At 40.4% G+C, this 25,322-nt stretch overlaps 1 protein-coding gene across 7 annotated transcripts in view; it reads left to right on the top strand.

Annotated features, from left to right (window-relative positions):
• BTBD10 (BTB domain containing 10) overlaps positions 1-25,278 on the top strand; it is a 27,527-nt gene extending 2,249 nt beyond the window's left edge. For 3 of the 7 annotated variants that reach the window (XM_085063077.1, XM_085063079.1, XM_085063081.1), the window contains exons 2-8: positions 17,551-17,744; positions 18,410-18,695; positions 20,315-20,417; positions 21,154-21,274; positions 22,295-22,492; positions 23,111-23,221; positions 24,204-25,278. In XM_085063077.1, coding sequence (XP_084919203.1) covers positions 17,591-17,744; positions 18,410-18,695; positions 20,315-20,417; positions 21,154-21,274; positions 22,295-22,492; positions 23,111-23,221; positions 24,204-24,514 — 1,284 coding nt within the window. In that variant the 5' untranslated portion in view covers positions 17,551-17,590 and the 3' untranslated portion in view covers positions 24,515-25,278. Of the gene's footprint in view, positions 1-4,253; positions 4,354-5,024; positions 5,183-11,606; positions 11,951-17,550; positions 17,745-18,409; positions 18,696-20,314; positions 20,418-21,153; positions 21,275-22,294; positions 22,493-23,110; positions 23,222-24,203 lie in introns of those variants that run through there. The other 4 variants (XM_085063075.1, XM_085063076.1, XM_085063080.1 and 1 more) reach the window with 3 other exon arrangements.
• The last annotated feature ends 44 nt before the right edge of the window (positions 25,279-25,322 follow it).

Consider the following 25,322-nt stretch of genomic DNA (forward strand, 5'->3'; position numbering starts at 1 on the left):
GCTCTTCATCTCATCCCTGATTCCAAATGTGATGAAGCCCTGTGTCTGTCAGCTCTCTGTGTGTTGAAGGGCCACAAGAGATGGGGCCAGTAGGAAGGGCAAGGAGCTGGGTTCTGCTCCTTTTTCCTGCAGTGATAGCAACGATTCTGCTTTTGGAGGGAGAAGTTGCTCCATTCACTGAGCTTTCTACAGGTAGAGCTGGGCAGGTTTCACACAATGAGCCCTAATACAGAGGGGGAGCTGGGAGTCATGTGCCTCTTGCTCTTTAGGCTTCCAATGTCAAATAGCTGTTTTATCATCATGTTCCCTTTAGGAATTACAAAGGTAAAGCTTGCCAGATAGTCAATGGATATCTGTTGTTTATGCTGCTATAGATAGGGATATCATCAGCTTCCTGTGACTGCTCAATGTTTTTTTTTTCCTTTTTTCTTTTTCCCACTTGCTCATTAAGAGGAGCTTCAATCCTGACCTGCTATGTTAATGTTGAGACTGCATTGCAAAAGATGTCTCTTAGCTGTGCTTTAATCAGTGCCAGTTTGATAACATTTCAGTGATGATAATTTATGGAACTATTTTATGTGGCTGAATTGTGACTGATGTCTGCGCTAGTTTGCAGCAAACTCACTTGACAGGTATGGATTTCCATGGAATGTGGTGTTTGCATTATGAGCATGTGTCCTTTGAACTGTATTTCCTAATTAGGATGTAATGTCACCATGCTTGCATTCCCAGTAAATCTGACTTGGAAGTTACTTTTTGTTGTTGCTGCTTTTGTGCTTTGATGACTAGAGGCAGTGAGCAGCAGACTGGCACCCCTTACAGAAAGTCTAAATATTTAATCTGAGTCTTGGAGTTTCTTTGTCACAACCAATGCCAAGATTTGTCCTGGCTGGTGACTTGTCTGTTGGAGCTTGCCGATTATCCTGCTTTACCTTTCCAGTGCATTTCTCTGAGGGAGCAGGTTAGAGCAAAGGAGCTTCTGAAACGTGTCCTACTTTTAGAAATGCTTCTGACCAAAACTCAGAGCGGAGTAGATGCTTGGAGTACTACATGTTAGATATTTGAATGCTGTCCTCAGTACTGACAGCTGAGCCACCTGATGAGCTGGTGGCCAGGAGAAGACATCTTGGCCCTCTGCCTCAGCATTTCAGGGTATTTTAATCATCTTTTTTAGTAAGACTCCAGAGTTTTGCACCTTACAAGTATTCTCAGCAAATACAGTGTGACTGGCTGGCTGGAAATGCATTGATGTTGGTTTCGATTAGCTTTATTTCTTTTCTGAAAGATTTCCAGAGAGCATTTTGCACCACCTGCGAAACTGCAGTGCCTTGAAAAATGCAAGTCCTGCATCTCACAAAAGTGCATGTCCACTTCTGTCTAGCATCTGATGTTTTCTAAATCTTGCTTAATTTGCTCTGCAACTTTTGTGCATTCTATTTTGTCATGGCACAGAATTGAATATGCTTTAAGGACTATTTAAAACAATCTATTGAACATCTTATCACATGTTGGTGTATGATACATCCTTTCAAGGGCTCTTCAAGTAGTGCTGTAAACACATTAATTAGTGTATTTTGCAATGTCTGGGGTGGCTCTACCACATTGACTTTTGGCTTCTTGAACCCAACCCACTGGGTCTTTACAATTCTCTTGCATTTCAGTATCCTACAGCTTTCATAAACTAGTAATGATTCTGGCTTCAAGTTGACGTTAACAAATCTGAAGTGTTCTAGCTGTCTGTGCTGAAAGCTTTGAAATTACAGTCTGCTTCCTGATTTCCTATTATTCCCTGTAATGATTCTCTGGAGTATTTGCTTTCTGCAGAAGGGTATGAAATCATTCTTTACACCTGGAGAATTGCTAATTAGCTAATTATAATGTCAACCACTTTGGCCCATATGCCAGGGTTGTGGGATCTACTGAGGGTATTTGGATTTGATTCTTCATTTCTTGCGCTCCCAGTGCCTTTTCACCTTCACCAACAGTTCAGATGCAGTTCCTTGATTTCATGGAAGGTATTGAATAGTACTTGGGGCCAGTTACTCTTGCAGGGATTCTTTGGTTTTGTTTTTTTCTTGCACACAAGGTCAGAATGTTCCTCAAAACATGTTTTGTTTATTGCCTGCAGTGTGAATCCATGAAAAAAAGAAAAAAAAAAAAAGAAAAAAATCACAGTTGAAACATTCTTTTCCACTGCAGAAAAAAGTGGGTTTGCAGAAGTGTTTAAAAATTAATCAGGATGACTGGTTAGTTACTTCACTGAATTTATACAGCATTTTCTAATTGAAAAAATGAACTATTTTCAACACAGAAAAACAAATGAGCTCCTTATTTATAGTCTTAAAGGGTTGTTAAAACCTAAAATTGTTAAGTACATTTGTTTATAATCTGCACAAAAGCGCTATCAGCAGTGGTCAAGGAGAAAAAATTGGCTGCATTACAGCAAATTGTTTTTTTAAAGAACTGTTAATTGTTGAGATCCTGGGGAGTGGAGGATGGAGGGAAGACTGTGTCTTGTTTATGGTGTGACATGCTTGGAACTAAAAGAGTTTCACAAGATGTAGCTTTGGACACTTGGGATTGTTTCCCTTCTTTTCATAGCTGTGCTCTGGTTCCGAGTTGGGTGCCAGCCTGGCACTTCGTCAGTGACACTGCTGGGCTTCCTTGTGTGCTGGAAGCTGGGAAAAAGGAATGCTGTTGTTCATGGGAAGCAGTTCCATTTGTTTGTTTCTGTCCTCCTGTGTCATCTATTGTTTGTAATGGTTTCAGTGTGGAGCTGCATGGCAAAGCACATTGAGGAGCTAATCCTACTTTGAAGAGGCTTTTTCTTTGCAGTGGTATGGACTTGCACCCTCCTGTTGAATTTTCAGTGTAAGATACATGGGTAGAAGGGAGAAAGTGTGAGACAATTTAAGGAAGTGACTTTAAATTGACCTTTCAGCTGCAGTTCTCATAAAACCAGCTGCTTTTGCACATCTTTTCAGTACAAAAGCTCAAGTCAGATATTGGCCTCTATGCAGAGAATCAGAACTGGGTGCTGGGTGCCTCTTTCTCCTCAGGTACCTGCTTTGGTGTGTGCCTGAGAGGGCAAGGTGTCTATAAACCCTGTAGATGGTTTTAAAGGGAAGGGAGGGTTTGTGGAAGGAAACAAAAGCTTGTAAAGAACCGTGCGGTGCCCCATGAGCCCTGAGTTGCTGCGGTGCTTTGGCAGTGGAAGCAGAGCCCAGCAGAGGCTGGAGCTGGGGCTGGTGGCACAGTGGGAGCTGTGGTGTCCGTGGGACATTGCTGCTCCTGCCTCTCTGTTCCACAAGCTGTTGTTGCGCGAGTAGCAAGGCTCTCTGTGTACCTTGCTGGAGAGACTCGATCTAATGAATACCATTTGTTTCAACTCAGGATACAAAGTGTCTTTATGCTTGTGTTGCACCTCAGTTGGGGATGACTGCTGCTGCAGTAACGCCAGACTGGATTTACAAACTAGCTTTCATTCCCCTTATCGCCTGAATAATACTATTTCTATTCTGACATAGGTTGTAGGTTTCTTCTGATAAATGTGTGTAGATCCTATAATAACCTTCTCTGTGTAATATCCTCACACACTGATGGTGTTTTGCTAGCCTGACTTTCCAGGTAATACACAATGAAATGCCTATTGGGACTTTTTTCTTTTTTTCTTTTTTCTTTTTTTTTTTTTCATGAGAAAGCTGAGTATTTCCTGTATTTTTAAATAAATGCTTTTTCCTTTTCCTGACTCTATATGGGTGCCTGACCATACTAGTCTTCCAATCAGAGTGCATTTAATTACGGAAACCTTAACAGGAAAAAGACCCAACCCTGTGGTGGATACTGTATACTTTGTATAAAACCTGTTTTCTTGGTTAGAACTGAACATGAAGGCAAAACTTGGATGCAACCAACATTTTTAAGAAGCTTGTTCTCTACCATTCCCCTCTAATAAAAACTTTTGGGTCTAAATTTAGCTAGGAGAATCTAAATTTGCCAGGAGAGCTATTCCATTTTCCATGACTAAAAGGACAGTTTATATGAGAAGTAACTTTGTTTTAAAGAGATCTCAATTGCTTTGGGCCTCACTTCCAAATAGGATAAGTTTTATTGAATGCAATACAAGTATGTTGAGGTTGGGGTGAGGTAGAGATACAATGTTTCTACAATATGTAGCTTAAAATTGTAAAGAAACATAATAGACTTTCCATTACTTGGAAGGTTTATCTTTCTGTAATTCAATTTTTTTCCAGATGCTGTGCAATCATCAGCTGCTCACTTGTGGCTACTTTATCGTTTTTGTAACCAGGTCATTCTGAATTATCCAACTGTTGCCACAAGTGTCACTTAAAGGTATGATTTGAACACCACTCTTTTGAGATTGGCCGTCTTTGGTAACTGTCACAAGGTGGTTTGATCTAAGAAAGAATTTTAGAGGGAGTTGAACATAATAACAGATCCCACTTAAGAAAGGGTAGTTATTATATCTATTTTATTAAGTTTTTGTGACTTTTCTGCAAAAGTCAGTGAAACTGGACTGCTGGACCATTGAGTGTTTCCAAGGATTGCTGTTGATTCCATTTTGGAGTCAGGACTCAGATATAACTGTTAATTCTGTTTCCACTTGGTCAGCCATTCAAATTGTAAAACTGTTGGTCTCTGTTCTGCACCTGGGATCTTCCTTTGAATTAACTTTATACATTTGAAAGAAAATCATGATGTGTTTGCCTTGTGTTTTATAACCAGTGACTTCAGTTTGGACACAGTGAAATTAGTTGCTGCAAAATTGAAGTTGCCTGCCAGCATTTATAAAACTACATTTCTTATAACAAAATACTCTTTTCAGTGCAGGTATCAGCAAAATGTATAAAATATTATTGTCATGCAATTTCTGCTTCAGTGTATCCTATTTTTCTGTAATCTGCATTTAAAAAATCAAAACCTAACAACACTAAATTCTGCATGTCTGACTTTTTTTTCCTGTGTGGCATTACTTAAAGGTAAACACTGCTCTCTTAATGTAGGTGTGAGTGCTGCATGTGTGCTTTTCAGAGCAGTAGTGTGAGGAAGCTGGCAGTGGAATGGCAGGACGGCCTCATCCTTATGACAGTAACTCCAGTGATCCAGAGAATTGGGATCGGAAATTGCATAATAGACCTCGTAAACTTTGTAAACATTCAAGGTAGGTGCTGTGTACCATCTATTGCATCTCAAAAACTGCACTGAAAGTCCATCCTAAAAGCTACTGTATCTGGTTGTGGCAAGTCCTGTCATAAACTTTGTAATTCTTCTTACAAGGAATGCTTCTTAATTATTTTAAAAGATGTTTTCTGACCTAACTGATTTGTCAGCTTCCCTAATCTGTGCTTAGATTTGTTTTGCCATGGGTTGCATTTTAGTCTTAAAAAACCAAAAAACCAAAACAGCTACATTCCTTGTGTGCATATCAAGACTCTAGTTGAGTGACTAAATATATGAATTTTTGGGGGTGCTTGCTAGGAGTTTCGTCCTTGAAATATGTGCAGCTTGTCCATGGTGAGAACTAATGGTTGCTTGCATGCAAGTATCACTCTCTGTAGCACTTTCTTTGTAAAGCTATGTGTCATATCTTGCTTTTGCCTGCATCCCTCACAGTAAAAATGGCTTTTTTTACATGCTTCTTGGTTTGACAAAATTAATGAAATTAATTAGTGTTTTTCCAGCGAAGTGTTCAAAAATGAACTAAGCAAAGCAGTTAGTCACCTTGCAAATATATGTGAAGAAGCATATTGCTGGAAAGATATTTAAGCATCCAAATAAGTGTGTATCTTTCAAGTACTTTGCCCTTTTAGAAGTGCTAAATATAACTGCAACATCTCTGTTAACAAGCTAAAATTGTTAGTTATTCAAGCTTTTCTACTGGCAAGATGATAAGAGCTAAGGAGCATATTCAATAACAGCAACTTATTTCACATTTGTGTTGTATAGATGCAGACAGACTGCACTCAAGTGTTGTCCAAAGTATTCTGTAGGCAATTAATACTGTGGGTTATTTTCCTGTCATTAATTCTTGAATAATTGTGAGAAATCCAAGAGGGCAGGAAAAAAGAATGCACCAGTAATTAAAAGGCTCATGTAATTAGAGGCCTGTGCTGTGAGTAATGGAGTGGTTAGCACAGAACCAAAGAGGGTGGCTGGTGCTACTGGTCAGGGTAGGTTTGTGGGGTGTAGGTTTGTACAGCTGATGTTTTCACTGAGGTGGTGGTGTCTGGGGGCAGCTGATCCTGCTCCTTTTTTAGGATCCCAGTGTGCACAGCCTCTGCAGTGACCAGTGTTGATGGAATGGGGCACTGTGTGGGAGTGAGGGCTGGGCAGTGCCCTCCCATGATTCCCTTCTGAGCCCAAAGCTGAAACTGATCCTGGCACAGAGGACCCATGGTGGGGCTGTTAGGAGCCGAAAAGGGCTCATTAACAGCTGTGGTCTGAGTGGTTTGACACGTGCCAATACCCGGGTGCTCCCTGTGTGACCAAATTCAGCGTTCAACAGCTGGGAGCCAGGGACATGGGCCGGGTTTGTCACCTGCCTCAGCTCGTGCTCGCTGGTGCCGGGGGTGGCACCGAAAGGGACACTGTCACAGCGGGGAGACACGGGAACTCGAGTCCCCAGCACCATCATGTGCTCTAAAGGGCTCTTGGGCAGTGGAGTTAGTGGAAGTTTGGTGTCAGCAGCTCAGAATGGCCTCTTTAAAAAGCTTCCCTGAAGATACAGAAGTTACTGAATATCTTCTGAGACAGGGAAAACCCAGTGGTTAAACAATGACATGTTGATCAGTCGAAGAAGTGAATTTATGGTGATGAGCTGTAGTCAGCAGACCAGTTTGTAATGAAGTGCAATAGCTGGAAGCTGCAGCTGGGTAAATCCAGTCCAGAGGAACAGGACACATGTCTGACCATGTGTGGTCTGGGGTGGATTATCTATTTTGGGGAAATGTTTCAATAAAAAGCAGTCCAGCTTTCTGCAAAGATTATTTGATGCAGATAGGAGTTAATTCAAGGATGTCCATGGCCTGTGCCTTTCAGAAAGGCTGCTGTTGATCATTTCATGCAATCTGAATTCAAGGGTCACACATCAGAAGGTACAAAATCTGTGCCTCAAAAATAATTGCAGCTGTTGGACATATTTCTGGCAAAACACAGTTTGTTTCCAATGCTGAGCAGCAGTTTCATGGAAACTTTTCATGTGTATGCTAGACATATAGTATTCAAGCTAACATCTGATCATTTTAAATTTTTTCCCCAAACAAATGATCTTGGAAATCTTTGAGAATGAGAATCTAAATAATAGTTTGACATTGTAATAGAATAAGGGATAAATTGAGGATAAATATGTGTTGCCTTATCCCTTTGAGATATTTGATTACTTCAGAGAATCCAATTATTGGAAAATTGTGTACTTTATTCAAAAGCCTTAACAAAATAATTGGATTTTGTGTGGCTGAATGTAGACATATTACTATAGTTTCTGACTTAATTGATGCTTTTTCTCCAGACAGTTTAAAGTCTCTGTGAAAAATACAATGTGAGGAGAAAAATGCATTTGGAAGCATAAGTTGTAATAATATAACTAAAACTGTTTTGTTGAAAGGTTTGAGTACTCCAGTCTTGTTTATCTTACTCAAAATATACCTTGTTATCATAAAGAAGAAAATACTTTTTATTTGGAAAACATAATGGAGAAATAAGAGCTTTGTAATAAATAATCTCAACAAGGGAGTAATATAGGAGATAGATGCTTAGCTTATCACTTCTTGGTCCTTTGGAGTGTTTAATCCTCCAGCCTTAACATTCTTAAAATAGCCTAGATAATTTTCTTGACTCAGAGAAAACATAGTCTAGTGCTGTGAGCAGCCCTGTGTGTAGGGCTTGTGTGGCAGCAAGGAAAGCCACAGTTCTGTTTGGGGCCAAGGACATGAGGCAAAACTGTCCAAAGGGGAATGTATTAAATCCTTACCCAGCTCAGCATTATATCCTGTTCCTTGTAGTCTGAGTGTCCAATTTATGAAACCTGCCAAGCTGTACTGTTGTTTTCTCTCCTCCTGCTTCTTGTTCTGAGATGGGCAATGTAATGGAAAACTCAGGAGGGAGAGATGCACAAAATAAGGACTAAAAATATAATGCGTATGATCTCTGGTATAAATCTGCAGAGCCTGTCAGGATGAATTTATATGATGTTAAAGATGACTAAATAATCGTACAAACAGTCTTGTTTGTCTGAGCTATTACAGAAAATTCTTAAAGATGCTTTTTATTTAAGTACCTGAATAAGATGGAAGAAAACGTTCAGGAACCATATGTTGACTTAACAGTGGTGAAGGTTCAAGAAAATGATCTCTGAATTCGCATTTTCATTATTAGGTCTTGTTGTTCTTCAGCAAGAATTTCTTGCAATTTTTCTTCAGTTATTAGCTTCCCATGTGTAATTTCTCTATAGTGCTGGAGTTTTTGTTGTTGTTGGAAGACTTAAATTCTAATTCTCTTGTACTAAGTGCTTTTTCTAGAGTTGTGGTGAAAAACCTTTGGCTTAAATTTGCCTCTTCCTTAAGATTAGTCCTGGATTTAATTTTCTAAATCTGCATCTGTTTCAGTCCCTTTTGACAGCTTCTTATTTGTTCATTCTGTTTAGATATTATTAGATCCAAAGTCTTGCCTGCACTGTTGCATTTATGAATAAAATGTGACTCTGCCTTGATTCTGTTGCCATGACTCTTGAATCTTTGAAAATCTTCAACTGCTTTTTAATCTTGTCCATAGATGAGAAGTTATTGTGCAAATGCTAAATGCTGGGATTTTTCCCCCCTAATATTATTTTTGCATGCTGGGAGGATGCATTCATGGGCTGTGAATAGAAGTGCCACTTGTCTCAGCATTTTGTAAAGTACATGAAGCATTCCCAGAAGAGTTCCTTTCTCCTCTCTGGAATGATATCAGAATGTATAATCTGTTTTCCACTGTGGGACAGGTTTTATTTCTCTTCCTATAAATTGGATTTCTGCAGTTGAATATTTTGCAGCATGGGGCAGATATGCACAAGGTATGACATGAAAATAATGAGGTCTGCTTTTGCCATGGGCTCGGGTCGTACTGTGCATCAGGCTGCTTTAAGTTCACTGCAAACATGCTTGCTCTTAATTGCAACCTGGGACTGGCAGATCAAAATCTCCTCATCCAGGCTTTATAGGCACCAGGATGTAAAGCCCTCAGAAGAAACTGAGATGGGCTGGGAAGAGCTGTTCTTGGAATCTAGAAAAATGGCTGCACTCAGTGATAAATTTCAAAAATGCCAGTCTATTAATCTTTTCTAAGGTGCCCAGGGTTTTGTTAGTGATCCTAAACAGTTGTGGGGAGTGGGGTTTTTATTTCCTTTTTGACATCCTTCATTTCTGAAAGGACAGCTTATTCACACTGCTGAGAAGGGAAACTTAGTGACTTCCAGGGCAAAAGCGCACACTAAATCCTCCTGAACTTCTTCGGCACCCAGATTGCCTTTTCCAAATATTATCAGATATTATTTGTGGTGGACTTTGTCACATTTAATTAGGACACAAAGCATTTTAGAGGTGATTATGCTCAGAATTAGAATTTTTTATGGACATCTCTTCATTGTTTGTACCTTTAATCTCTGAGAATAGAAACTGTAATGGCTACATACAGTTTCCATGTTTGGACCCAGTTCCTTTGACTTTGAACTTCTGAAGCTGGCTTTTAATCAATGGAGGTACTTTCCAGTTCTAAGGAGGGTAATATTCTTCTGAGTTTCTTCAAGTTTGATTTTTACTCAACATCCATGTTGAAAATGGAGCAGGAATTGGTATATAAATAAAGGCAACCAGCGTTCTTTTATGAAGGTCTTGTGTTCAGGTAGCTTGGCAGGAGTCATAAGGTGTGAATGTGTTCCCTTCTAAAGGTTAAGTCCTTGCTGCTTTAAGAAATCCCTTTGGCAACTGAACATTCCACTCATGAGATCTTTTCCTGAAATGGAACTGAATTACTAAGAAGTACATTACTCATGGTTGAGAGAACCTACTGAAGACCAGAATTATGTGAATATTAAAGAATTTTGAGGGTGGAAAGTGTTGACAGAGTTTCTGCTTCAAGCTGAAGGAAGATCCTGTAGCAGTCCCCAAATTAAACAATGAGGATTCTGCCTGAGGGCTTCCTTACATGGAGCCCCAAGTTAAGCGTGGCTTCTGGGCTGTGTCTCTGAAAGATTTTGATGGGTGCATGTCCTGTCCTGAGGGGTAGTCTTGTGTGAGTTGGGAGCCAATCTATGCATGGCATGTTCTTTCTATCTGACATAGGAGTAAAGAAGAAAAAACATCCCAACTCTGGTGTGGAGAAGAGACCCCATGTAGCAATCCAGCACACTTGTACTTTTTCTTGCTGCTGTGGGACTGTTCTATTAGAGGCAAAAGAATGCCAGAGAGAGGTTTTTTCAGCGTGCTTTCCATATAGCTGATTATAGCCATGTCTTTTGTGACTTATTCTGAAGAGAAGAAAAGGCTTACAAGGCTAATGGTTATTCTTCCCCTGGGGCATGGGGAGGGTGCTTGTGTGAACCATCAAAAGACCCTAAAATCAGGAGAAAATTCACTGGTTCGGGTAATTTAAATTGTATGAGCAAAAGTCTTCCTTCCATGTGTAAAGAGCTGACTCTTCAGGCCAGAACGCCGTTGTTCTCCTGCCTTTCTAATCACAAGTCTCTTGTTTTTCCTACTGACTTCTCTTTTTATTATATCAGTGGTTTGCTGAACAATCCTCCTCATTTCTTCAGCTTGCATCACGTTTTAGTTTCCACTCTAAGACATCTTGGTTGTTATTTATTGTAGGACTTTTAAACTATTTCTCCAGTGTACTGTGACTCCTTAGAACAGCCTGCAGACATTTTAAAAAGAATAATTTAAATAAAGCTGTCTCATAGTGCTTAGTTATCCTCCCGCCAAAAAAATCTTTAGAAAATTTTGACTTATGTATTAATTTGCTTTGTTGCTTTTTGTGCTCAGTGGTCTCAGCTTGTCACGCATTTGATGACCTATTGATATGAAAATGCACAATGATTTCTGATTAGTAAATGTACTGATTAGTATAATTATATACTAATAATGTGTAAGTTGTCACAAGGAATAGTATATTTTTCCTAGCTTAGACTTCCTGGAAGAGGGATGCTTGTAGTTAAAAAATGGAGGTTGTGCTGTCTCGATCTCAAAAGGCTCTTGCTGTACCTCCTTATGAACTCAGCAAAAGGTGAATTCATTTGAAATATTAATCCAGGCAGACTTTACAGGAACAAACGCACCATCCCCTGAAACTCGCGTGGCTTTGCCTGTCTGGGCTGATCACTTGCACAAGCAGGAGCTGTGACAGGGGGAAAGTTGCGGTAAGCTTCTCTCGGTGCTGTTGGTGTGGCCGGCAGCCGGCAGCACTGAAATAGCTCCGCAGATGGTCCCTGGCGCGGAGCGGAGGGGAGCAGCTCCCGCAGCCCGGCTCTTCCTCCCCACCCTGCCCGTCAGCCGCCGTGCCCAATGGCTGCGGAGCGATGGGGAGGCTTGCAGGAGCCTGCGAGGTCACACGTCAGCCCTGCACTACGCATGGCTGAGTCAGGGACTGCGAGGAACTGAATCCAATTAATATCCAGAGGGGCTCGCGGCTCTTGACACTTAATGGACTGGAGAGCTACGATCGCTTATCCTGGAGGGGAAGATGATGGAGGAAAAAGTGAGGCTCGCTGATGGTGCGGCGAACTACTGAAGAAATGATGGAAATATCAAATATGCTGAACTTAACAAGTAATGCCAAAGGATGCTGATCTGGCTTTCAAAGCTGCCTTATTGGAAGGAACAGAATTCCTTTGTGCTCTGATTCCGAAATTGTTTCCGTGCTTCTGTGTTTCCTCCCTGATAGACACAAGAGGAAGGTGCGTATTTGTTAAGAGGAATAATGTGTGAGCATAATTCAGGAGAAGAGCGAGGAAAAGTACTGTCCTTTGTGTGCACAGGTCAATTGAAATGTCTGCTGACAAAGAACAGGCTTGAGGGGGAGGAAGAGGGGCATAAGCACTGTCGTTGTGTAAGTCCTGGCAGGATGAGCAGAAGGGATTTCTTCTAAAGCCTTGGAGCCTGGCAGCTGTAACTTAGTGCATGGATAAAGCTCTATAGCCTGATTCTACAAGTGCTGATTATGAGAATCATCCTAGCAAAGGATGGATCTAAGTTTATATTTTAAGGAGAGTTAATATAAGTTTTAGATCATAGACAGGGGGAAAAAGGGTAAAAATCTCTTGGTTAATATTCCACTGCTGTGTCCTTTTCATTTAGTTAAGGTTTCAGGGTGGGTTTGGGACTAATAAGTATATTGGTTAAGCACCATAATTCTGTGTAGACAAGAGCTGGTTTTATAAAACAAGTATTATTTATTGGCAGTATTCAGTAGGATGCACATGGAGTTTTTATGTTGGAATACATGCTAATTGTTTTGGCAGTAGAATTAATTTGGTCTAATGACTTCTTTTAATAATTAGTAATATATTCAAAGCAATCTGTTGTTATGTATAAAGACAAACTGAAGCTCTCCTTCCACAGATGACTCCAGAGCATCATTAAATTGAAGAGCATTTACATTTTTTAAAAACAGCTCTTTCCTTACTACAAAAATAGGAAGCATTACCAGTATGACAAGTTGCCATTTTGATGGTACTTCTTTTTTCCTCCTTCACATCATATTAAATAGATCTGCTTAAATAAAGCCTTGAGCTTATTTGGTTTTTTTTTTCATAAGGCAGCTGCTTTTAAAGAAAATGCCTCATTCCTTTGCAAAGGCAGAGCTTTCTTGATCTCTGTCTGAGGGGGAAAGTAATTTCTGTCAATGACTTAAAGTTCTTGAATGGGTTTAGTGCATATGTTTCAATGTTCCTTCGGAGCCAGGGATAAATGTGTATTGAATTTGTAAATCTTGCCAAAACATATGAATATTCATGAGGTTGTTTGGTTGTTTTGGTTTGAGTTTGTCTGTTTGGGGTTTTTTTTGTTTCTTTTTTTCTCTGTAGGAAAGTAATTGATGAAGCAAGATGTTCTTCCCTTTTACAAACTTTTGGGTACTAGATGGTCTTACATATATGGGGCTTTTTCCAGCTTTAGTGACTGAAGGAATGAGGGTTTAAAATGTTGTTTTCTTTATTCTTTTTCATCTCTTATACATTTAAATTAAATGCAGGGTGTCATTAGGCATGCAGGAGAAAATTCTGCATATGGGTTGGTGCTGTGCCTTATGGCTTCCACAGCCCAGAGTGCAGCTGGTGGTCATCAGATGGGGAATCAATTGAAAGTTGACTTTGCAAGCACTTCTTTTCAAGGTGAGATAGCCATTGTAGCTTCAGATCTGTTTCTTGGAGGCTTCAAGTAAGGCTCTGTGCAGGCTCCACTGGGTGCTGTGTGCTGAGATTACAGGTGGATACAGTGTGGCAGCCATGGCTTCCTGGCACTTGGATCTCTCATCATTTCACTGCTGTTGGAGAAGTCCTGGTGGTGTGTCTGGTCTGCGTGGTGCTCCTGTGGACCACAACACCCCAGTTTGCCTGTTCTTCAAATGGGGAGGCTCTGCTTTGGTCAGTCCTATGTCCCCTGTGTCGATTGGTAGGAAGCTGCAACAACACAGCTGTGGAGCTCCCCAGTGAATACCAATTTGTCTTGCCTTCATCACTGGGGACAGGTTTGTACTTAGTCCCTCACGTTGCTGGTGTGCAGGGTTTGTGCATTCCCTGCAGAAACAACCTCCTGGCCCCACTGGCTTGTTAGAGGGGAAAAAGAGGATATGATGAGCAAGTCCTTCTATCAAACAAATCAAAATTTCTTGGTAGTTCTGATGTCTTTCTTTGAACACTTGCAATTTCTTCTAAACCCTCTTTACAGGAAAATAGAAGTGACCAGTCTTCTTTTATACATACTGGCCGCAGACGTAGTTCCTTTTTCAGAGTAACGATAGAGTAGCTCAGTGACACAACTTTCCCAGTCAGGTACTGCTGGGTAAAGCCAGTGCCTGTCTCTTCTGACATGCTGAGCCCTACCTCTGTACTTTCTCTCTGTTTGGGTTTAAACTCAGAATAGTTTTCTTGTTCATTGTAGAGCAAAGTTGTATTTCAGGGGTAGCATTGATCTGAGTTCTCATGTTGTTTAATACATGGAACTTCCAGTTTGTCAGGTATATCCAACAGATCAAGACAATATTTTTTGTGAACCGTGACTCAACAGTGATGAGATTTAAGATTGATATTTTAGATGGCTGTCACTAAGATGAATGAAGATTCATTATTCAGCTGGTGCTTTCTCAAGCCAAACTGCTTGAACTCTCAGAAATCTCGGAGTTTTGGCTTGGTCTTATGGCTAATAGATGATGTGTCAGTGTCACAGCATTAATCTGTGCATTAAAGGACGAAAGTACAACATCAAGTGCTATGGCCAGCTGCAATTTGAGCAGCCATTTGAAATTATTTACTAATCTGTCTGTTTCAGAACCAGTTGATTTACTATCCCAGGATCATGTCCTCCTCCAGCTGGCAGCCTCTGCCTCTCCTCGTGTGGTGTGCTGAGCTGAATTGATGGCCCAGGCTCTGCAGGGATGGCCGTGGCTGGCAGCAGGAGCAGGACAGATAATCCCTGAGCACTGCCCCTCTCCTGCCAGGCTTGCTGGCTGCTGGCACCAAAGCAGAAGTAGCCCCAGTTCCCATTCTGGGAGGGACAGCCTGACATGGTCCTTCCTTTGGGCACGGCTCAGGAGGAAGCATGATGCCAGCTGAGTCAGTGTTGCTTCCTGTAGCACCTGTTTTTATCAGCTCCTGGGAAGGGATTATTAACTAGGGCTTGCCCTGCTTCACTGGGAACTCTGAATCACTGCTTAGAGGGTAATGTGGCTTTAGATGGTTTTCTGGATTAAGAATCACATTTTAATTGTCTTCTCTGTTAAAGGGGAATTTGTGTTTGCTCTGCCAAAATGTGTGATAAGCCTACATCCCATTACAGTGGTTCTGTTTCATTTTCTAGTGTGTTTCCCTTATTTAAAGCAAATAGAGCTCTTTAGTTACTGAGAAAGAGTGAGTCATGCATTTTGATACTATAAAATGTGACACCTGCAAAACTCTGTTTTCTCACAGCATGGTTGGAAATGTTATCAGGTCTAGGATCAAAGCTGTGCTTCAACAGGGGCCTGATCACATGAGGCTTTATTGGGATTTGCAGAGATGTTTTGTCACCAGACTGCTATGTAGGTGTTTGAGTACTCCACACATACACACCCCCTTTTGTGGGATCCTTGATTATACCACAGCATGCAAATATAAATGCACAGATGAGACACAGAGGTTCTTTAAAAAAATAAATAAATTACCATTTCTTGGGAAGTTTAGCCTTAGTAGTAATGAGTATTGTCATGTAGAATTTGTGGTCAGACTTTGGTCTTGAGTTAGAGACTGTAATCACTATTTCTGATAATTTATGGGCATATTTTGTACCCATGAAAATGGTTATGTATGTATATATCTTTCTCAAAGGAAAGGTGCAAAGGTTTTGCTAAATTGTTAATGTTTTTGAAAGGGAGCTTTGCAGATCTCATTCTTGCAAACTTTTGCACATTTCACTTTCAAAATAAAGAATTTACCTTTCTCTAAAAGAGAGGTAAAACAAGTAAGGAGACATGTTAGCCATGCTGAAATGTTATAAATCTTAATACCTTCAGAATTGCATTGGAAGTCCGGAGGAAATTTCCTTTTAATGGAAGTGCTTGGATCATTATTCTTGGACTGTAAATCTGAGCGTTTTCATCCAGAAGCAAGGCTTGCAGTTCTTTTCCCTTATTCAATAGACCTTTGGCTGACTCCACATCCCAAAGATGCATTTCTTACTGCAGCGCATTTTAAGCTTGGCAAGAAACAGGATTGCAGTAGATTCCCTCTGCACCAAACTTCTGCTTTGTTGGACACGAGATCCTGCCCTCATTCTGACAGGGTGGGGAGAACCTTGTGTGCCTTAGTGCCTTAGTACATTTCTGATTCCTTGCATTGTGCTGAACGCTCATCTATCACAGTTTTTTTGTTCTGAGCTAAGCTCCTCTTCTTATCAATCACTGAAACCTGAAACTGCAACATCTCGTGCTAATGGAATAGCCTTGATTTTTTTCTTTTTTTTTTCCCTGTAGTTACTTTTAAACAACTTAAAAAGAGAACACTCTGCACAACCTGCTTATCCAGTGAATGCGTTCATATTTGTTGTGTTATTCTTAGCTAGGTCATCACTCTTTGTGTTTTTGAATCCTACAGCATTCCTGCAGTCATTATTTAAGGTCTCTTGGTAGGAGTGATGGGATTTGCAGGCTCCAAGCAAGTGGGGCATTGAGATTCCTCTGGGAAATTATGACTGCTTTGTCTGTCAGACCTTGTAGCTGTGCAGATGTCTGTCTGGGTTATCCAGTACCTGAGGCTTTGGGAATTTCTTCAGTTAAACCCATAAATAAGGAGTGTTGTCATGCTGACACTTGAAAGGTAAATAGCAAAAGAACTGCTTTAGGAATTCTGGTGGGGTGCAAGGACACAGACATGTTTGTGCTGTCCAGACATACATTTTTCTCTTTTAAAGAGTTTAAATAGGAGATATAAATGTATTTTTGGTAAATTCAGCAATAACTGTTGCAAGTTGGTATTAAATTTCAAGATTGTTTCTGAGAGTTCTGCATCTCGAAACTGACTAGCTTTGTTGGTTGGTTGAATAATCGCAAAATGTAATTGATATCTTAAATTGAGTAATGTGACAACTTAATCACAGTCTAAAACATCTTCTATATTATATTATATTAAACTATTATATTAAAATGTGCTGATTTAGAACAAATACCCAACTTGTTACTGACAGTCTGGTAGGTCGTGCCTTTAATGATGTAGTTCATGTGTTTGCTGCCTGGGTTGTGGTGGCTTACTGTTGTTCCTTCTAAGAATAACTGAAAATTTTAAAAAGAATGTGCAGAAATAAACTCTTGGCTGGTGTCTGTTGATGTATCCACTAGTTTAAGGCTGACTACCTTTGGAAAGGGCAAGTTGTAGGAAAAGTGTGAAGTCAGCCTGTGGTCTGAGAAGGGTTTGCCAAAATAGGTTTCTTTGGAAAAAATTACCCCCAACTTCTAATTTAATTGTTTGATTAGAACATTTAATTTAACAGTAAGAATCAAAATAAAATGCTTATTTGTATTTGACTCCCCTGTTGTGGAAGGGATTTGTGTGAATACAGGTTCACAGGCAGGCTCAGCTGATCAGGTGCTGTCTCTGTAGATCACAGCAGCAAACAGGTAATTCCTTCTGTCTACTTAGTGTTCCAGATAATTGTTCCTGTTTGTAAACATGAGTACAATGAAGAAAATGGAGCTGGATAATCCTAATCTTGGAAACATATCCATGGAATGTGAATGCCTTGAAAATATAGATGTATAATGTTTCTGAAATTTTGAAATGCTGAAGATTTCACTTATTTCTGTTTTCAGCACCTCATCCCGTGTTGCTAAAGGAATAGACTACACCAAAATGAGCCTCCATGGTGCAAGTGGTGGACATGAGAGATCAAGGGACAGGCGCAGATCAAGTGACAGATCTCGTGACTCGTCCCATGAAAGAGCAGAATCTCAGCTCACTCCATGCATCAGGAATGTTACTTCACCAACAAGACAGTATCATTCTGGTGTGTGCAGATCTCTACCATTTCAGGAGTAAAATTCTCTAAACTTCAGTACTATTTTGTTAAAGGAATACAATAAAAAACATTATTTGTTGATTACACAACATACAAATTTCTTACATGTGCCCTGGGCTGGGAATAAATACTCTTTCTTGATAGGCTGGAACATTTTTTAGTCTGCAGTGTATATTCCTACATGATGCTCTTATTTAGTTCAAATCACAAGAACAATCTAATTTTTCTAAGATAATGGACTAAACACTTCCCCTTTACTTTGTACAGTCTAGGTATTTGGAAATAGAGGAAATAGGGATTTTTTTAAGTGACAAAACATGGTTTCTTTGAGCTATAGCACCAACTGTGATGCAATAGCTTCTGTATTGTGTTGAGTTCCTTTTTCAGTACTAGAATGCTGAATTTTCCTTGTAAAGACTTTTGGGGAAGGTGAAGTGGTTCTGATGTCTAGGTGATACAAACTTCAGGATCTCATTTATGTGCAAATATTTTTGAAGGCATCTTTAACCAGAATAGATTTAGGCAAAATAATTTGTACTAAACTTCTCAAACTGATGTGTTTTTTGCCTGGAAAGACACAAACTGCATAGAACTCATGTAAATCTCTGATTTAATTTCCTGTTTTTTCTCCTTTCACCTCATTGCCGCTAAAGATCGCGAGAAGGATCACAGTTCATCTCGGCCCAGCAGCCCTCGTCCCCAGAAGACATCCCCAAATGGTTCTGTTGCCAGCATGGGCACCAGCAGCAGGAACAGCAGCCAGTCAAGCTCAGATGGCAGCTGCAAGGCTGGTGGGGAAATGGTGTTTGTGTATGAAAATGGCAAAGAGGGAGCTCGGAATGTCAGAACTTCCGAACGAGTAACGCTCATTGTGGACAACACCAGATTTGTTGTAGATCCTTCTATCTTCACTGCACAGCCTAATACAATGTTGGGCAGGTTTGTATCTTTTTTGGTTTTGCTTCTTTTCCTTGGCCCCCAGCTGTTATGGAGAGACATAAATACTTTTTGGATATTTAAACTCTTTAGATAGCTGTTGGACTTGTATTGCTACAGCTGATCTTGCTGATGTTTAAAATTACCAGTTTGCGAATGTCTAAGTGAAAATCAGATGCAAGTTCTCCTCTGGTTTTGGCAGGGAGGCCAAGAGATGTCTATTACCTAGAGATGACAGCTGATAAGTAAATTAACATTTCATGATGTTCCCAATTTCTTGTCTTCCTGAGCATCGCTTCTGTATTCAGTCTGCCTCATTCTTCCTCTTCTTTTTAAAGCTAGGTGCTTCATTAAACAAAGTGGCATAGTGAGTGTAGTCTCTTTCAAAACAGCAAGGAAGAAAACCTTGAAGGTGTTCATTTTGCTTGGTGGGCCTACCCTGACAACATTCAAGCTCAGCCCATTCATCTTCTGAAATGTCAGATAATCAGTGTAACAGCCCTGAGCCTCAGCAGAGAGATTGAATGCTCAAAAGGATCAACTCTTGAATGCAAGTCCACAATATGTGTGTAATGTTTTCTGTAGAGACTACAATGAGCAGCATATGTACCATGTTTGCTTGGTGGGAAGATTCTATACTTGACTTGCTCAGATTCTGGTTGGTTTTGCTTTGTCCAAACATAGAGGGCACTGCTTAAAATCTTCCATCAAGAAAGAAAAGAAATGAAGGTTTATCTATGTCACTTTAGATTTGGCTTTTTCATTGAAATGTGGCTGTTTCTCAGCCCATAAGTATATAATCCTGTTTTAAATGCATATATATAAATCTCTTTGCCATAGTGCAGGTAATAAATGTGATTAAACAATTTCTGCTCTGTTTAAATCACCACAGTGTGGGATAAATTGTACCTTGGATCCCTGCTTTGTGAAAAGTTGGGTGAGTCACAGAGAAGGCAAAAAATGCTTCTCTGTCTAAACTGTCAAAGGAAATAAATGGAAGGAAGAATCAATAGAATTAAATAATTGATTTAAAGCACTTGTATATTATACAATACATGTATGCATGTAAATATCCAGACAGACTGGAAGTGTATCAGCTGAAGTAAAGCAATGCAATAGTTCCCTTTTCCAGGGCCTGCCTCAGAGTGAGTGTTGCTGCCTAATGCACTAGATTCTTTGTGCATGTGTGATGCTGAGTTATTCTTCCTTTGGGATTGGTTCAAGGAACAAGCTTATTTTATCTTCTGCTAATTGAAAAGTAGGTTAATAAAGATACGGAAATACTGGTCTAACACGCAGATTATTTATAGACCCACTTTCCCTCAAAGTCAGCTTGCAGGACACTAAGCAGGGACAGCTTGGCAGGTAAAAGTAACTATAATTAGAATGTATTATTTGCCTTAAGCCTGTATCCTGTTAGACTGCCTTTTTCTAAATATTTCTTGTCCTGGAGAGTGGTCAGAAAACAGATCATTAAGTGAAAAACATAAACCCAACTGAACAGAATACACTGTTTTTTCCCTGCATTTTCTGTACAATTTTTTGCATTACATTTTTCTTATTTACAAACAAGAAAACGATAGTAAGGAATTCTAACCCAAGTTGCTTTCCTTCTTGAGCAGGATGTTTGGATCAGGCAGAGAACACAACTTTACACGTCCCAATGAAAAAGGAGAGTATGAAGTTGCTGAAGGAATTGGTTCCACTGTGTTTCGTGCTATTTTGGTGAGTTTTTAGGGGCAAGTACTGTTAGGACAAGCACTATTAAGAAGTATCAAGTATTAAGAAGTTAAACTTCTTGATTTAACTTTACTTGCATATCTAGATTTTTTGGATGGAATAGATACTGCTCTTTATATTGTTTAGTAGGGGGAAAAATGCTTGATATGAACCCCCTGTTTCTGAGATACGAGCATATGACAGCCAGGGAGAGAAAGTTCACACGAAAGAAACTAAAAATTACTGCCTGACAGAAATTAGTTTACCTCTTCCTATGCATTTAGTTGACCAAATTCAGGTATATTCAGGCGTTCTAGTGCTGAAATGAGGTAAAACAGAGCACTGGAAGTTAATTTCCTGCAGGTAACAGGAGTAAAGCAAACTTTGGTCTGAGATGGAAATGGTGCCTTATTTAATATCCACACAAGGAAATAGAGCTGCTGCACTGCTGTGTCAGCAGACTTGGAATGGGAAGAGGTCAGTGAAGTATAGATAAAAGACAGCAAAATTATCAGTATTAATAGTAGTCATTTAAATAACAATTCTAAACAGAACTCACTGCTCTGAATGCAGCTGAAAACTGATAAATTTGAGGACAGTGAGATTCACAAATTTAACATATGTTGCTGTCTCACATTTTGGGGACTTTCTTTGTGGAGAAGGCATCATAAATGAAATGATGAAATGTTTCTGTTGGTGAATGTTAAAGTACACTGCGTTTTTTCTTGGTGCATTCCTGCAGGATTACTACAAGACTGGAGTGATACGCTGTCCTGATGGGATTTCTATTCCTGAATTGAGAGAAGCATGTGACTATCTCTGTATCTCCTTTGAGTATAGTACTATAAAATGCAGAGATCTGAGTAAGTACAGAGTTTATTCAAATAATTTGAATTATACAGATTGGCTTAAGCAAGTGTGTGTGTGTGTGTGTGTTAATTCTAAATCATATCCTTTATGGAGATAAAGATGGCTAACACTACATGAACAAAATCCATCGCTTTTTGTCTCTTATGTAATAAAGCCTTAAAAGCAATGTATTTATGTTCTTTGAAAAATCATGTGTGATGTTTCAGTATCTGATTCTCTGCTGTGGTAACTCTGTGGCATACTTAACTCTATCATTGCCTCTGCAGTACAGATACAGTAACATCAAGTGGTATCTTTTTTTGTAGAGGACAAGAGAGGGTCATTCCTTCAGCGCTTTGCTTAGGAGAATGAGGCTGTGTGAAAGTAGCACTGCTTTGCTGGTGGAGCAGGGTGCTGCAGGGTTCCCAGCACGTGCCATTCTCTTCAGCTCCATCATCCCTGAGCACAGCTAAGTCTTGGCCTTGCCTCTGGTTGCTGTGCTCTCACTTTGTGTGCAGTGCAGGGCCAGCCTGTGGCATCCCTGCTGGGAATGCTGTGCTGGACACCTGTGCCTTCCCCAGCAGGGCTGCCTGGAGCACTCTGTCCTTAGCTGAGGGATTTAGCAGCTCCTGCTGTGAGGGCTTTGAGAAGCTTTGGTTTTAAGCTATTGCTTATGAAACACGGGTTGTGTGCTCTGCTCTTCCAGCAACTGGCTAAAATGTTTCTTTTAGGAAAACCAAGAGCAGTCTTGCACGATTACCAAATGTTTAGCAGTACTAAAATATTGAGGAGACTTCCTTCAAGTCACTCCTCTGTCTGCCCAAGGCTATGGTAATATCTGCAGGACAGGCCTGTTTGTTTCGACTTCTGGTAAATATTCAAATAAGTTCTGAGCTTATACAGACTAATAGGCTAAGTGTCTTTACACCTGTTTGCAGTAATACTACAAGATAAAAAGATCTACCATTTCTTATTGCTGCCTTCACCTCATTACCAAGCTTTCAAATGTGCCTGTGCTTAAAATTTTCTTCTAGGTGCTCTCATGCATGAGTTGTCAAATGATGGTGCTCGCAAGCAATTTGAGTTTTACCTGGAAGAAATGATTCTCCCATTAATGGTAGCCAGTGCCCAAAGTGGGGAGAGGGAGTGCCACATTGTTGTGCTGACAGATGATGATGTTGTTGACTGGGATGAAGAGTATCCCCCACAAATGGGAGAGGAATATTCACAAAGTAAGTTTATCTTCATTGTTCCCACCAAGCCATACCATGGCAGAGGTAGCAGTGAATGTACTGATTTAAATTGTTGTACAGAAGCACCGCTAGCAAAGCCTTTACAACATCCCTAATGCCTCACAAAATAAAAACCTCTTGGGTTTGGTAATTCTGCTTAATATTTTGCTTCACAGAAGCACATGTAGCTTGGTATGTTCAACTCTAATTAAAAAGAGAAACTAATTTTTATTAAGGTATTGTCAGCCTGTGAAAGGGAAGAAAATACTTCTTCAGATAGAGCTTGATGAAAGAAATGGGTAGGAGTCATGTTTACTGTAGGAGAACAACCAGGTTTTCTGGGGAAAAAAACAAGTACTATTATTTTTGGAGCATTACAGTCGTGTGTATGATCAGTTTCAGCACCGGTAAATGGACTTTATTTCCCTGCAAGATGTGCAACCAATCCCCAGTGTCTTCAGCTGTTTTTCTCAAGAGTTCTTAAGTCTCCCCCCCTCTTCTGAAATAGAAATACTGGAGTAAAGCAAAACAGTGGAAAAGATAAACCTTTGTGTTTTAAGGTTAAAAGTTTAATATTTGAATACAGAAGTTTTTTTTCTCATTAAAATGTATTTTTAGTTATTTACAGCACAAAGTTGTATAGATTCTTCAAATACATTGAAAACAGAGATGTGGCCAAATCAGTTCTGAAGGAAAGGGGGCTCAAGAAGATCCGCCTGGGCATTGAAGGTAAGGGAAGCATTGCTTGTACTCTCACTCTTTGGGCTTCAAGGTCTGCTGCACTTCTCTGCTTTATGGTTTTCCCTGTAGCTGGAAAAACAAGGGGTTGGTGGTGTCTTTCCAACTGAGGTTGGGTGACTGAATGGCCAGAGGGGGAATGGTACCCAACAAGCAACAGAAAGAAAATCCCAGCTAGAAAATGGGATTATGTGCTCCAGACTGGTGTCCAAGCTGTGTCAGGCTGCTGGGCTCTCTGCAGACAACTTAGGTGGTTTCTGCTGATTTCATGACTTGCATCTCATGCCCTTTGCCCTTTTGCTTTCAAACAAAATCTCCGTGCTTTGTTTGAAGTGACAATCCATTTGTACAGCTTTGTGTATTCTGTTTGTGGCGTGGTGTCCTTTTCAGGTTGTGAAATTAAAAATATTGCGTTAAGTGGCAGGGAAACGTTTTCTTTGAGGAAATACAAAACTGTACAGTGGATCAGTAAAGTGCAAAGAAATACTAATCTGAAATAAACATCTTGTAAGTTAGGAGGCTGGTCTGTAAAATCTCACTTAGTAGTCTGATTTTTATCGTGAATGTAAGAACTGGGTTGCTTTGCATTACATTTTTCTTGATTGTTGACCCAGATATTTTAGAATCCAGCCTTTATAATTAGCACGATTTCTATCCTTCACTCACCAAGTTGTCATAGTTACGTTTCTAATTTGCCGAGCAAAAGCAAGTGCTTTTAACTGGGTGTGAACTCTAAAATAAGAAATTTCAACTGAACAAGGTGGGAGCCTTTTAGCTAAACTAGAACTGGCCCTGTCTGTAATGCTGGCTAATAGAGGACAGTTTTGGACTAGGAACAACGGTAATGGTGTAGTAATGTGGAAAATGAACATTATTGTTGGGGCAGAGGGGAGAGGTGATTTGAACACAGCATAAGCAAGGGCTGTGCTCTGTCCAGGCAGTGCTGATGAGCTGTGCTTCCTGTCTTTGCCAGGTTACCCCACGTACAAGGAGAAGGTGAAGAAGCGGCCGGGCGGGAGGCCGGAGGTGATTTACAACTACGTCCAAAGACCATTCATCCGCATGTCGTGGGAGAAGGAGGAAGGGAAGAGCAGGCACGTTGACTTCCAGTGTGTGAAGAGCAAATCCATCACCAACTTAGCGGCAGCAGCAGCAGATATTCCCCAGGACCAGCTGGTGGTGATGCACCCCACGCCGCAGGTAGACGAGCTGGACATCCTGCCCACCCACCCTGCCCCCAGTAACAGTGAGCTGGAGGCCGAGGGCCAGAACCCCCCGCTCTGATCCCACCTCCCCTCCACCACAAGCATGCTCCTTACGGTGACTCTGTACTCAGCTCATACCACACTGCAATGCCAGTTTTTCCATTGTGTTCCGGTGTTTAGGATATTGCAGTAGGGACCTGGCACAGCCCCAAGGGCTGCCAGGCTGTTCTGGGAGGAGTACAGCTCCAGCACTGGGTTCAGTGACGTTCGTGTCTGTGTTTACCAGTAGGTTTGTGACGTTGGTGACTTGTGAGCTGGCCTGGCCCCGCGCCGCAGCCTGGGGCCGCTGTCGTGACACGGGGGTAGGAAGCAGAGTGGGAATTGATAGTAGCACTTTACAAATGGTTGAGAAATGGAATTTGAAGCCATTTTTTATAAATGTATTGCACAATACTAACAAAGTGCTTCTATCAAAGGTATTAACTGTACATAGTTTTGCTCTGAATAGATTGACCCTTTTAAAGTTATTGTATATGGTTGAGCACAAAACTACTTACTCTTGGGTTTTTGGATTGAGGACGTGATTCAATGACCCATGTAACATCTTGTTCGAGTTCTTTAGTGAATTTTTTCACTTGTTTGCAGCGTGAGCCATGTTCAAAAATTGTGAACAACGGATAGGGGCTTTATCTTAAATTTTGCCTTACCTTAAGCTGTTCACAAATATTTATTTAATACATTTTTCATAAGTGTCATGAAATAGGAAAATGCAAATGGTTCATTCTTCATTTATTAATGATTGTAAACAAGTTTTTCATGCAAATAAAGTTTCCATTATTTTAATGGGCTTGAGTTATCTGCAAATTATGAATTTTGTGAGTAGTCAC

The sequence above is a fragment of the Lichenostomus cassidix genome, chromosome 5 (assembly GCF_008360975.1).
Source record: "Lichenostomus cassidix isolate B80296 chromosome 5, HeHo_3.0, whole genome shotgun sequence".
Lineage (NCBI taxonomy): Eukaryota > Metazoa > Chordata > Aves > Passeriformes > Meliphagidae > Lichenostomus > Lichenostomus cassidix.